The sequence below is a fragment of the Emys orbicularis genome, chromosome 2 (assembly GCF_028017835.1).
Source record: "Emys orbicularis isolate rEmyOrb1 chromosome 2, rEmyOrb1.hap1, whole genome shotgun sequence".
NCBI classification, from domain to species: Eukaryota; Metazoa; Chordata; order Testudines; family Emydidae; genus Emys; species Emys orbicularis.
Window position 1 is genome coordinate 6658526 of NC_088684.1, and position 12002 is coordinate 6670527.

Genomic DNA, 12002 nt, shown 5'->3' on the forward strand with positions numbered 1-12002 from the left:
ATTCTTGCCCCAGATCCCTAAGTGGCCCCCTCAAGAATTGAACTCACAACACTGGGTTTAGTAGGCCAATGCTCAAACCACTGAGCTATCCCTCATATCCAGCTTCTCGTCCACTGTGACCCCTAGGTCCTTTTCTGCAGAACTGCTACCTAGCCATTCGGTCCCTAGTCTGTAGCTATGCATGGGATTCTTCCGTCCTAGGTGCAGGACTCTGCACTCGTCCTTGTTGAACCTCATCAGGTTTCTTTTGGCCCAATCCTCTAATTTGTCTAGGTCCCTCTGTATCCGATCCCTACCCTCTAGTGTATCTACCACGCCTCCCAGTTTAGTGTCATCGGCAAACTTGCTGAGAGTGCAGTCCACACCATCCTCCAGATCATTAATAAAGATATTAAACAAAACCGGCCCCAGGACTGACCCTTGGGGCACTCCGCTTGAAACTGGCTGCCAACTAGACATGGAGCCATTGATCACTACCCGTTGAGCCCGACGATCTAGCCAGCTTTCTATCCACCTTACAGTCCATTCATCCAGCCCATACTTCTTTAACTTGGCGGCAAGAATACTGTGGGAGACCGTATCAAAAGCTTTCCTAAAGTCAAGGAATAACACATCCACTGCTTTCCCCTCATCCTCAGAGCCAGTTATCTCATCATAGAAGGCAGTTAGGTTAGTCAGGCACGACTTGCCCTTGGTGAATCTATGCTGACTGTTCCTGATCACTTTCCTCTCCTCTAAGTGTTTCATAATTGATTCCTTGAGGACCTGCTCCATGATTTTTCCAGGGACTGAGGTGAGGCTGACTGGCCTGTAGTTCCCCGGATCCTCCTTCTTCCCTTTTTTAAAGATGGGCACTACATTAGCCTTTTTCCAGTCATCCGGGACCTCCCCCGATCGCCATGAGTTTTCAAAAATAATGGCTAATGGCTCTGCAATCTCATCCGCCAACTCCTTTAGCACCCTCGGATGCAGCGCATCCGGCCCCATGGACTTGTGCACGTCCAGTTTTTCTAAATAGTCCCGAACCACTTCTTTCTCCACGGAGGGCTGGTCACCTTCTCCCCATATTGTGCTGCCCAGTGCAGTCTCCAGCTCTGGGTTATTTCCTAGAGACCCTGCTAGAGACACAGGCATTTGGTGCTTTCTAGGGTAAACAATACAGGGTCATTCAAAAACAGTCCTAAAAGCCAGTCGCCTCAGGGCAGCTTCAACCCAAAGGCACCAAAATCCACAGGCTAAAAGGAAGTCCTGGAGGGTTTTCAGTGAAAAGAAGTAGAAGGTAGAAAAGTCTGTGCGGCCTGAATCCACTTGCCTAAATCCATTAATTTGAAAAGAAAAGAGAGGGCTGGTTTCATTGATTTCCAGTTGATCCAATAGCACCATCCAATGATGTGAGCTAACAGTCCATTAAATAAAAGCCTGCTTTGGTTACTCGGGCAAGCAGTCCCATTCATGCCAGCTGGTCTGCTCGTGTCAGTACAGGAGGCAGAATTTGGACTGGTAGAACCTGATTCTCTCCTACCTGGAGCCTTGCACATAAATGACACAGGCAACCTTGTCCTTGTGTTCTGCCGTGGCAGCCCCTGACAGTCACATGGCACTGGTGTATATGACAGCACCGGGGGCACGGAAGAGGAGAATCAGGCGTTACTTTTTCTGAGTGAGGAAACTACCAAAAAGTCTAGAAAAAGTCGACCTGAGGTGAGTTAGCTGCATCCCAAGAACCTAAACCACACTGGGACTGTGCTACCAAACGTTGCTAAGAATGGGCAATGACATTTGGGCCTGGTTCTTGTTTGGCTAGTATCCACCATGAGCTAGTTTAAACGATGGGGGAAGCCCAAGCCCGGGTAAAGCTACAGCTTTGGCCCTAGTGCAGCAAGCAGGGACCAGTCAATATAAGAACGGGGGTGCACCGCAGTCTGATCTCTTTTGATCTCGGTTATTTACTTTTCCTCCCCTTGAGGAAACTGCTGTTGGGGTTAGGATCAGCTGCTGGGTCACTGGATTCTGCTCCACTGATATTAATAAAATCCAAAACCACTGGGTGTGATTGGCTCTGAGAAAACACTGATGAGGCAGAGCCACTCTGAGCAGTACAGCCAAAGATATCTGCAGGAAATCGATCGCTGGTTGATCACAGCACTGTGGGTGTGTTCTGCTTGGTGTACCTACTTGGTCTACTAGTGTGTGTCCCTAGCATGCCAATAGGTGCGAATTGCCTGGTACACTTACGAGTGTAACAAGTGTGTTCTGCCTGAAGCACAGCTGGTAGGTTCAGAGCTTTATCCCTGCTGGCAGCTGGTAAACACAGCCGCGTAACAGGTACGCTTCACCTGGAAGTCGATGGAATTTTTAGCTGCAACCCACAGGCTCATATGCAATCTCAGGGTAAATCATTTCTAATCATTCATCTCCAGAAACATCCATGTTATGTAGTGTAACTCAGTAATTGAATCAATAAAAGATATTTCAGCAAATAAAAATCATAACCGTGTTTCTTGGCAAACACGCATTGGAGTATGGCAGTGGCCCGCTTACAGAGACATCCACTCTTAATTACATGCCTCATAACTCCCCCTCCTTATCTCTGGGATGATGTCTAGAAATGAATAAGCAAGTCTGAGATCCAGCCACTGAGATAACTAGAGGAAAGAAGCTGATGATTATTCTGTCTCATGTTAGCCAAGCCCTGAGCGTCTCCATGCAGAAATCTGCTACCACAAACCACACTTCCATGCAAGGAAGTGTCATCCTGGGGTTCACCTCAGATCAGGTGAGTGAAACCGACTAACATACTGAATTTAGCTCTGGGAGCTTGGCAGGATTTTAGGCTCAGGGTCATGTCACGCCTTTGTTCTTCCATTGCTGATGTCAATGAGAGGTGCACATGCTGCTGGAGATAACCCTAAGAATAGCAGTGTCTATAAAGACATTTCCAAGCCTGAACATAGAGTTTGATGAAAGGAAGAAGGACAAAGGAGGGATGGTCTTGTGGTCAAAGCACAGATCTGTGACTCAGGTGATTGTGGTTCAACTCCTGGTTTAGTTACGGATTTCCTGTGTGACCCTCAGCAAGTCACTTACTCTGTCTGAGCAGGGCCGGCTCCAGGCACCAGCCCACCAAGCTTGTGCTTGGGGCGGCACCTGGAGGGGGGCGGTGCGGCGCTCCGGCCGCTGGGGAGAGCGGAGCCGCAGCGGGCTCGCCGCCCTCCCCCGGCGCTCCGGCCGCTGGAGCGAGTGGAGCCGCAGCGGGCTCGCCGCCCTCCCCCGGTGCTCTGGCCGCCGGGGAGAGTGGAGCCCCGGCCGGGCTCTCCGTCCTCCTCCCGGCGCTCTGGCCGCCGGGGAGAGCGGCCCGCGGCCGGGCTCGGCGCCCTCCCCTACCGCGCTGGGGGGGGGGGGGGCGGCAGGAGGCTTTTTTGCCTGGGGCGGCAAAAAAGCCAGAGCCGGCCCTGTGTCTGAGCCTCAGTTTCCCCTTTATAAAATAGGGAGAATACTGCTTCCTCTTTCTTCCACCCTTTGTCTGTCTATTTAGCCTGTAAGTTCTTTGAGGAAGAGACTGTCTCTCAGTCATGCGTCTGACGAAGTGGGTATTCACCCACGAAAGCTTATGCTCTAATACGTCTGTTAGTCTATAAGGTGCCACAGGACTCTTTGTCACTTTTTACAGATCCAGACTAACACGGCTACCCCTCTCATAGTCTCTCACTATGAGTGTACAGAACAATGGGTCCTGGTTGGGGCTTCTTGGTGCTACTTTAACACCAATAGTGATAATCGGTATGTCTACATGGGGATAAAAAACCCATGGCTGGCCGAGGTCAGCTGACTGGAGCTCATGGGGCTTGGGCTCCGAGGCTGAAAAATCACTGTGTAGAAGTTCAGGCTTGGGTTGAAACCTGAGATCTGGGACCCTCTGAGGATCCAGCCCAAGCCCATCCGTCTACACAGCAATGTTTAGCCGTGCTGCCCAAGCCTCATGAGCACAAGTCAACTGACTTGGGTCATTTCTCTCTCTGTAGACATACCCAAAAAGAGAAACCACCTTGGGGGGCCGGAAAAGAATAAACAAGGAGAAAGGGAATGTGAAATAATGTAAGATCTATACAGCCAGAGAGAAGCCTGGAGTAATGGTGATAACTGCATTGGGAGCTCTCATGAGCCTTGCAATATTTAGTGCTGTTCTTAAAGCCTCATCTCATGGAGTCATGTGATCACATGAGACCAGCAGCTTTGACTTTCAAGAAAGGAAATTTCTAGCTGTCATGACTGCAGGGGAAAAGACTGAAACCGTGAACCCTAAAGGCTCAAAAACTCCAAGGCAAATAAAAAGAACCCGACTTCTTGTTTCTACAAGAGACTCTCATGATTTCTGAATGCTTTGGGTTGGCAGTGCTGAGGTAAACCAGGGTTGGCAGTGCTGAGGTGAACCAAACAGGGGTTTCTCTACATCATATGGGCAGTGAGGAGGCTGAATTTACAGGCCTGGCTCTTTAAAATTCCTGCTGCCCAGCAGAGAGAATGCACTGAATGCACTGAGCTCAAGAAGACATTCCCTTTCTGGAGGCCAATAAGGACAGGGCTGTAGGTGGTTGGAAAGGGAGAATAATAAAAGAGATGTACGGGGAAGAAGTACCATGCTTCTGTTTTCAAGTCAAAGAGAATCCCGTTCTAAGAAAAACTGGAGGATTAAGTTCCCTTCCTTCCTAGTGTCTTGTTCATCAACACAGCAAAAGCAAAATGGCTGGAGGAGTGACAATGACTCCAGTTTCTCTGGACATTCCCAAAAGTCACTTCCTACCCACCACAGATGTGTGTCAAGTACTGTTTAACTTCTCTTGGCCACCAAACCATATGGAAAATATGGTACAAGGGCAAGTGATTGGCTAATCTGAAAGCACTTCTTCTTCTTCCCTGTATCCCATCAACTGGCATCAGGTCTCTGTGCAAGCATCTGCCATCTTCATCTGCCCATGGGTCATTAAGGTCCACCTGCTTGCCATCTTCTTGAATGGAATCATTCATCACTTCCTCAGCTTTCCTTGGGGCTTCTTTCCTGCCACTCACTCCTACCACGCTATCTTCACCAGCTCCTCTTCATTCATCCTCGGCATGTGTCCAAATCAGCAAAGTCACCGCACTGATACTGTATCATACTATTATTAATTAGGACTGACTATAAGAATAATTTGCTCTATAATAAAAATGACCCCAACTGCAACATTACTAAGTAAAACCCAACTGATCCTGTAACCAATGAGGTATATTGTGCTGGCTAATGTGTATATCGGTATACCACTGCCCTCTACTGAATGTAATCTGAACTGCTCGACTGTGTGCCATTGGCCCTATACTGCTAGCAACTAAAAGAGAGTCAAATTTCCTTTTGCCTAGCTGTTAGAAGCCTGTTCTAGAGCAGGATACCCTGAGTTCTGTCTCCTCCATCATTATGAAATTGCCTAGGGCCAGGGCACGATGCACAGTGATGTCCTAGCAGGCCACAGCTGTGTCATATTTACTCCTGCCTACGTGGGATTGTCACGTAGGCCCATGCAGTGAAAAAAAGCGAAAGCTTGATTTGGAAAGGAACCTCAAACATTGCTAAAATCCCCCTCTCCCAGAGATTCTCCAGCACCCACAGGGCCGTTGCAGCCCCTTTGCCTGAAAGCAGGCAAAGTAACTGGAAAGTAACCACAGATTCTCTTGATGAGCATGGTTTCATTTAGTTGAATGTAGCAGTGGCTCTCCCCCATCCATGCCCTCTGGATCATACTGTGAGCTGAAAGCAAAGGGGGCTGGTCTACTGAGCTGCACAGGACCCACTCAGCATTGTCTGACCACTGATTTCAAGAGCTTCATTTAGCCTCTGAAAAAGAAAATCTCCTGCATGCGCTTCCAGTCTGGAAGAGTGATCACAGACACACTGGCTGCACTGGCTTAGCTCAATGGGGAATGGCAATTTTTAAAAGCGGTTGTGTCGGGATTTCCCACCACTGCCCCGCGATTCCATCCAGTTCCGGCCACAACATGGCAGCGTTGACCAGGTTGGCTCTAAAAGGAGGATCAGAGTTGATCTGTTACATTTCAGAGCCAAATTGGTCAGTTGGTGCATGTGGCATGCTTTGGTGCTAGTGAAATCAGCACATTTCTGGCCTCTGATCTTTTTGCTTTTTCCTACAGGGTTGTTTCTCCTGAAGGGGAGATAAAAAGGAATGGGGGGAGGGAGGAAGAGAGTGAGGAAGGCACATGAGGGAAAAAAGAAATCTCTCAACTGAGAGCAAATACCAAAACGACTACAGCTGCTGGTCCCACGAAGGCGTAGAGAAGGCCTCCTTCTAATGACAGCCAGCAGCTGGAAAACAAGGAGAGAGAAAAGAAGTTACCAAGCAGCACTGTCACCCCAATGCCCAGCACTGCTGCAAAGGGGGCTTACACCTGAGGAAATCACAGCACGTCCCAATTCTACCATACACAGAGGTTCTTCCTTGAGGCTGTTTGTTTGCTTTGTGCATTACACTTAGCGTGGATGGTATAACACCACGGCCTGGGCAGTACTACTGCTGGACAAAGAACTGATTTTTTGGTTGACTGGCCATTCTGAAAAGTCTGAAAAAAATACATTTCAAGTTGACCTGAAAATGAAATTTTTGGCAAATCAATAAGTCTAAAAAAATGTGTTTGGGACGGAACAAATTTTTTGTTTGACCCAGAATGTGACGTTTGCGTTCTTTAATTTTTAAAAGGAAATTTTGAAACAAAAAGTCATTTTGAATTGAAAAATGGAAATGACTTATTTTAAAAATGGCAGAATGAAACATTCTGACATTTTCAGATTCTTTTTGTTTTTCCCAATGCAAACAATTCAGCGAAGCTGACATGAATTGCTAAACATTTTGGTGTTGTTGAATCTGCATTTTTCATGGAAAAATACTTTCAGCCAAAAAATGTCACCCAGCCCTAGTCGGTATCATGTGTTTATATATAGTCAGATTCATTTCTGGCTTCTCAGGGACTAGCACAATGTAATCTAAGCTCTTTGGATTTGTCTGAAAAAAGGTGTTTGTTGAAAAATGCTTGCATTGAAATACAAGAAAATCCATGCCGATTCGTACCACGTTCTGCAAAACCCATTTCAATATTTACAAAACCCCAAGGGGCAAATTGTGCCATTGTTCTACTAAGCCGGGCAGGAGAGCAAAAAGGAGAAAACTGCCTTCACCTCACTTCCTTGCCAGAATAAGATCTGCCTGGATCTTGGGTCCAGGATGGGCACACTGCAGCCCCTCACTCTCCGGATATTCCTGCTATGAACAAGTTGGAGGAGAGAGGCAGAGCAGGTGGGGGGAGTCATGGCAGTATCCCCATTATTGGTCTGTACAGAGACCAGCACAATGGGGCCCAGAGGCTTGATTAGGGTTCCTAGATGTTCCAATACTATAAGTAATGAACAACAACAACTGGAGCGGTACGGGTCCAGAATTAAAGTTCACAGGGAAATTTCATGATTTCAAAATGTCTTTTTATTCTGAATCAGAATGAAACATTGACATCTGGAAGTTCCCAGGAAAGGAAATTTCCAGGAAAATTTCATTTCAAGTCCACCAAAATGTTTTGTTTCAGTTTCGACTTGTTTTTATTTGACGTTATAATTTACAATATGACATAAAAGAAAATTTGCAATGAAAGATCAAAACTTCTGGAGCACTTCAACCGCATCAAAACACTTCACTCTGATGGTTTTTTTAAATGAAATTTTGCTGAAATCGACGCTTTCCCATCAAACGTTTCTATTCCATCAAATTGGCATTTTCCGAGGGGGATGAATGGTCTGTCGGAAAATTTTCAACCAGCTCTAATAACAATGCTAAGGTGCAAAGGGGCAGAAAGCGGCTCTCCATCAAGGGCTGCAGTAACTGACTTCCTTCCTGCGTGCAAGAGGGGGCAGGGGAAGGACTGTGACACTAGGACGCCTGAGTCCTTGTGCCCCCCAGAGCTATACCTTGGACGATGTCGCCTACCCCCTAAGCTCTGCTCAATGCTGTGCCTAGAACTCAATATAGCCCTACCTTTGGGACCGGCTTCCCAGTGCCATCTTTAAACAACGGGGAAAACGGCGATTGAACAGAGCAGCTTGGAGATGGAGGAACGCAGTGATCTGCTAACCCGCCGGCCTGAGCGGCAGACGAGGCGGAATGCCTTTGAGTGATGGAACTGACAGTGTTCAGTCCCGCGCTGCAATTATCTGGGAGGATTCAGACTGACAAGGGCTTTTGTTCCCTTCACATCCCTAGCAGCCCCTCTCCTCCCTTAGAATGTCAGTCTTTCTGAAGGGAAATTCACACATCACCAGGCATTGTCCTTCATCCTTTCTGACTGCCTGGACCACTGGATAACAGTGCCTAATTGAAGCGCTTTCATGCAAAGCTGTCAGAAGTGGTGGCTGATGGCAGAGATGTGAAGAGGGCGAGGCTGGCTTCTACAGCAGTTCCAGGCAAGAAACTCCAGAGAAGGTCGTTAGCTTAGTGCAGCAATTCTCAGCCTCTTCTGTATCAGGAACTTGGGACTCTACAAAGCCCATTAAATTAATGCAAATAGCTAACATTTCCAGAACACCTTTCACTGAAGGATCCCAAAGTGCTTTACAGATGGTGTACAGAGGGGATCTCATCAACACCACTGAAATGCAGCCATATCTGGGGTAGAACAAGCCAGCTGTTTAGCAGCGCACAGCAACGCCATGCAACTATTTAGGACAAGAAGTGAAAAATATCCTTTGGAGTTAGCCGCAGTCAACCACTCACGAGCAGCAGTCAGACTGAGAGCAGCTGTTCCAGGCATTCCCCGAGACCCCTTCGTGACTTGTTATGTGTCCGATCCTTTTCTGAATTCCCCAAGAGCCGAAGCGGGCCTGAAGTGGTGCTGCGACCTTGTGCTGGCCCATTGTACAGAAATGGATTTAACTTGTAAGTCATTTTCAGAGGCACACCTTGTTGGCCAGAATGCAGTGGGTCTCATGCCAGTATCCCACAGCCGACGTATTTATAACAGAAGGGGCGGAGCTGGGAATCTGAGCTCTGCCACAGAGGTTAATGTTGAAGGGCTCCCCACCGACATTATGGCTCCTTGGTCATTTGTGAACTGCACATTTGTGAACTGCGCAGGCACGGAGGCCTGGTACCGTGACACTACATGGCATGAAGCAGGACGTTGCACGACATCAGGCTCTCTCTCCGCACCGAGAGGAGCATTGGGGCGCTAAGAAACCTGGGGGGTTCTCTCTGGGACACTTGGAAAAGTGTCCTCGAAGCCTGGCAATTGTACTTCTCTAAGCCATCTGCATGCATGTGAACACACCGGTGAGAGTGTGTAACTGGTCCTCCCGCAGTGTTATTGCAGCCCACAGCTACAGAATTTGGCTCTTTAGCTCACGCTGTAGCAGCTCCTGCTTCTAGCTCTGGAGGTCTCCAGTTCAATCCCCCAGTGTGGTGGCCAGGAGAGTGGCTGTCACACATGCATTCAACAGAATGTGGCAAATGGTGGCTAAGCCCGCGGAGGGTTTATTGCACGTATGACACCTATGCAGTCCATCGAAAGGATAGCATATGGGTTTTCAGGTAACTGGAGCAGCTTCCATCAAATGTTGTTAAAAGGCAAAGTGGAAGGATTTCCAGCCCTTTAACAGGGACATTGCAAAACTGAGCAATGAAAGCAGTATGTTGGCACTGGGAAAGATGCAACCAAGAAGATGGCCAGTCACTGGGCCTCAGAAACATAAGGACAAACTCTGAAGTTTTTATTCAGGACAAATTCCCCTCGATCTCTGGGATCTCAGGATGATCTCCTAGCTCTGTCCTGCCAGCTAAAAGAGCCCCTCCAAATTATCGCGGGCCTCGCACTGTCACAGCAATATGTTTATTATGTTGGTTCACAATATGGGGATGCGGAGGGGTCATCAATCGATTTAAAGTGCCGACAGGATGATGCAAACTTTGCAGCTCATTCCCACAGCACTGGGATGCAATAATGTTGTCCTGTAAGACATTTACAAATAGAAGCCAGCACTAAGCTGCGCTAATCTTGTCTCCGCTGGATTTTACTTTTTTTCCTTCCCCTGCAGGCAAGATGAGAGGAAAAGCTGCTGCAGAACGAAGAGGAGAGCACCAAAGTCTATACTCAGCTGAGCTGCATCTGCCGTAACTACGCATCTCCAGGAGAAAGCCAGGCTCCCTGATGCTAATGCACTGACTGTTAGGATCACAAAATCGCAGGGGGTTGAAAGAAGCTTAGAGGGACATTGTCGAGTCTCTTACAGTTCATCATGTCAGCTCTTATACCCTTCCACGGTTATTCATTCTAAACTGGCATTTAGAAAAAACCAACAAAGGAAATGCATGGACAGGAGATTTCATGGCATCAGATTAAAGCTGTGATGGGCTGTCAGAACGTGCACAATTTAAACCAACGGATGGCACTTCAGGGAGCGTGGCTAAAGGTGCTGTCCCTTTTCCATTCCTTCAAGATGGCACTGGCTCAAGACGAAACATCAGGCTGGCAAGACTAGAGATGCTCACTGAAGATTCAGAACACATAGCATTTCCAAATGACTCTGCCGTGGTATCTAGAGATGGGTCTGAACGAAAACCACCCATCTAGTCACCAGGTCCAAATCTTGCCGTTGACTCACACATCTCTCTAACGGGCATAAACCAATCCCCCAGGCTGCTCTGTTCAGTTCCAGATCTAAACTCTGAAAATGGCTCTTCCCTCTAAATTGAGCTAAATCAAATCCCCAGGTCTGAACAACCCCAGACCGTGGGGAAGTTTAGATCTGGATCCGAACTTTGAGTCTCAAGGCCAACTCTGATTGTATCAGCTGGATGAAAGGTAAAAGCAAGGGTCTTGCCAACTGTGCTCATAAAGGGACTTGTGCGTTTGTACAAGAATGGGGAGAATTAGCTCGAAGATTCAGACCACATTCCAGTTTAAGTAATGGCATCTTGCTTGCCTAAATCTCCCTTCAGTACATGGTATGCTTCGCGTCCTGACTCTGAGTGGTACAGTGCTGGTGTGCACACTGTCCCATTCCACTCCAGAACTGACAGCATTTCAGCAGTGGGAGAAAAAGGCCCATACAGGGAGAGTTTGTAACATGCTTTAATGTCATTTGGAGTGAAAGGCACCGATTTATCAATGGTTCAGTGTGGAGAACAGGAAGTTAGGAGACCTAGGTTCTGTTCCCAGCTCTGCCACTGACATCGGTGACCTTAGGTCAGTCACTTAACACCTCTGCAGCTCGGTTTCCCTGCCTGTACAACGGAGATGATAATACTTAGCCATTTCAGTGCTTCGAGAAAGGTGATGAAAGGTGTTATGTAGAAATGCAAGCTATTTGCCATTCGTAATAATGATTATTAAATGCAAGGCCTAATTAATCACTAATTACATCAGCCCAGCTCAGTGGAGACTGCAGCACCTGCTGAAACGGCTCTGCCCTTCTCATTGACTGCACCTGCTTTGCCACCTCATGTCCTGTCAATCCCAGTGGACTGACGGCAGCTGGTTAATGGCGCAGTGCAGCACTACAAAAAGCTGGAAGTTGGATAATGGACATTCCTGCTCTGTCGGAGTCAAAGGGAGACAGCTGCAGGGTAAATCCCTGGTAGGGTTTTACCGGGATACAGGTCACTCTTCGAGGCAAGCCGTGCTTCCCAAGAGGGGAATTAACAAGGTGCTAAAATCCCAGGCCCTACAGGGACATACACCAGTTTCCCACCTCTTCCAGATCCAGCCATGGATTGCATGCCCCCGCCTTCATTCAGCAGCTGTTTCTCAGAGCTCCGCTAGCCCTGTGCTGCCCACAGGTACAGTCCTCTCAATTACAGCGAGCTCCGAAAGGGTATTTCCTTTGCCGTGCTCTGGCCTGCCTCAGGAGACCCCAGTGTGTGCTGCAGCGGCTTTGAACTCTTCAGCCACAGCCACTCTACAAGGAGCCGGGCACGCTC

At 48.0% G+C, this 12002-nt stretch overlaps 1 protein-coding gene across 1 annotated transcript in view; it reads right to left on the reverse strand.

The window, feature by feature from the left end:
* ADGRB1 (adhesion G protein-coupled receptor B1) overlaps nt 1-12002 on the reverse strand; it is a 278120-nt gene that overhangs the window by 43588 nt on the left and 222530 nt on the right. The window contains exon 23 of the mRNA XM_065398580.1: nt 6286-6352. Coding sequence (XP_065254652.1) covers nt 6286-6352 — 67 coding nt within the window. The remainder of the gene's footprint in view (nt 1-6285; nt 6353-12002) is intronic.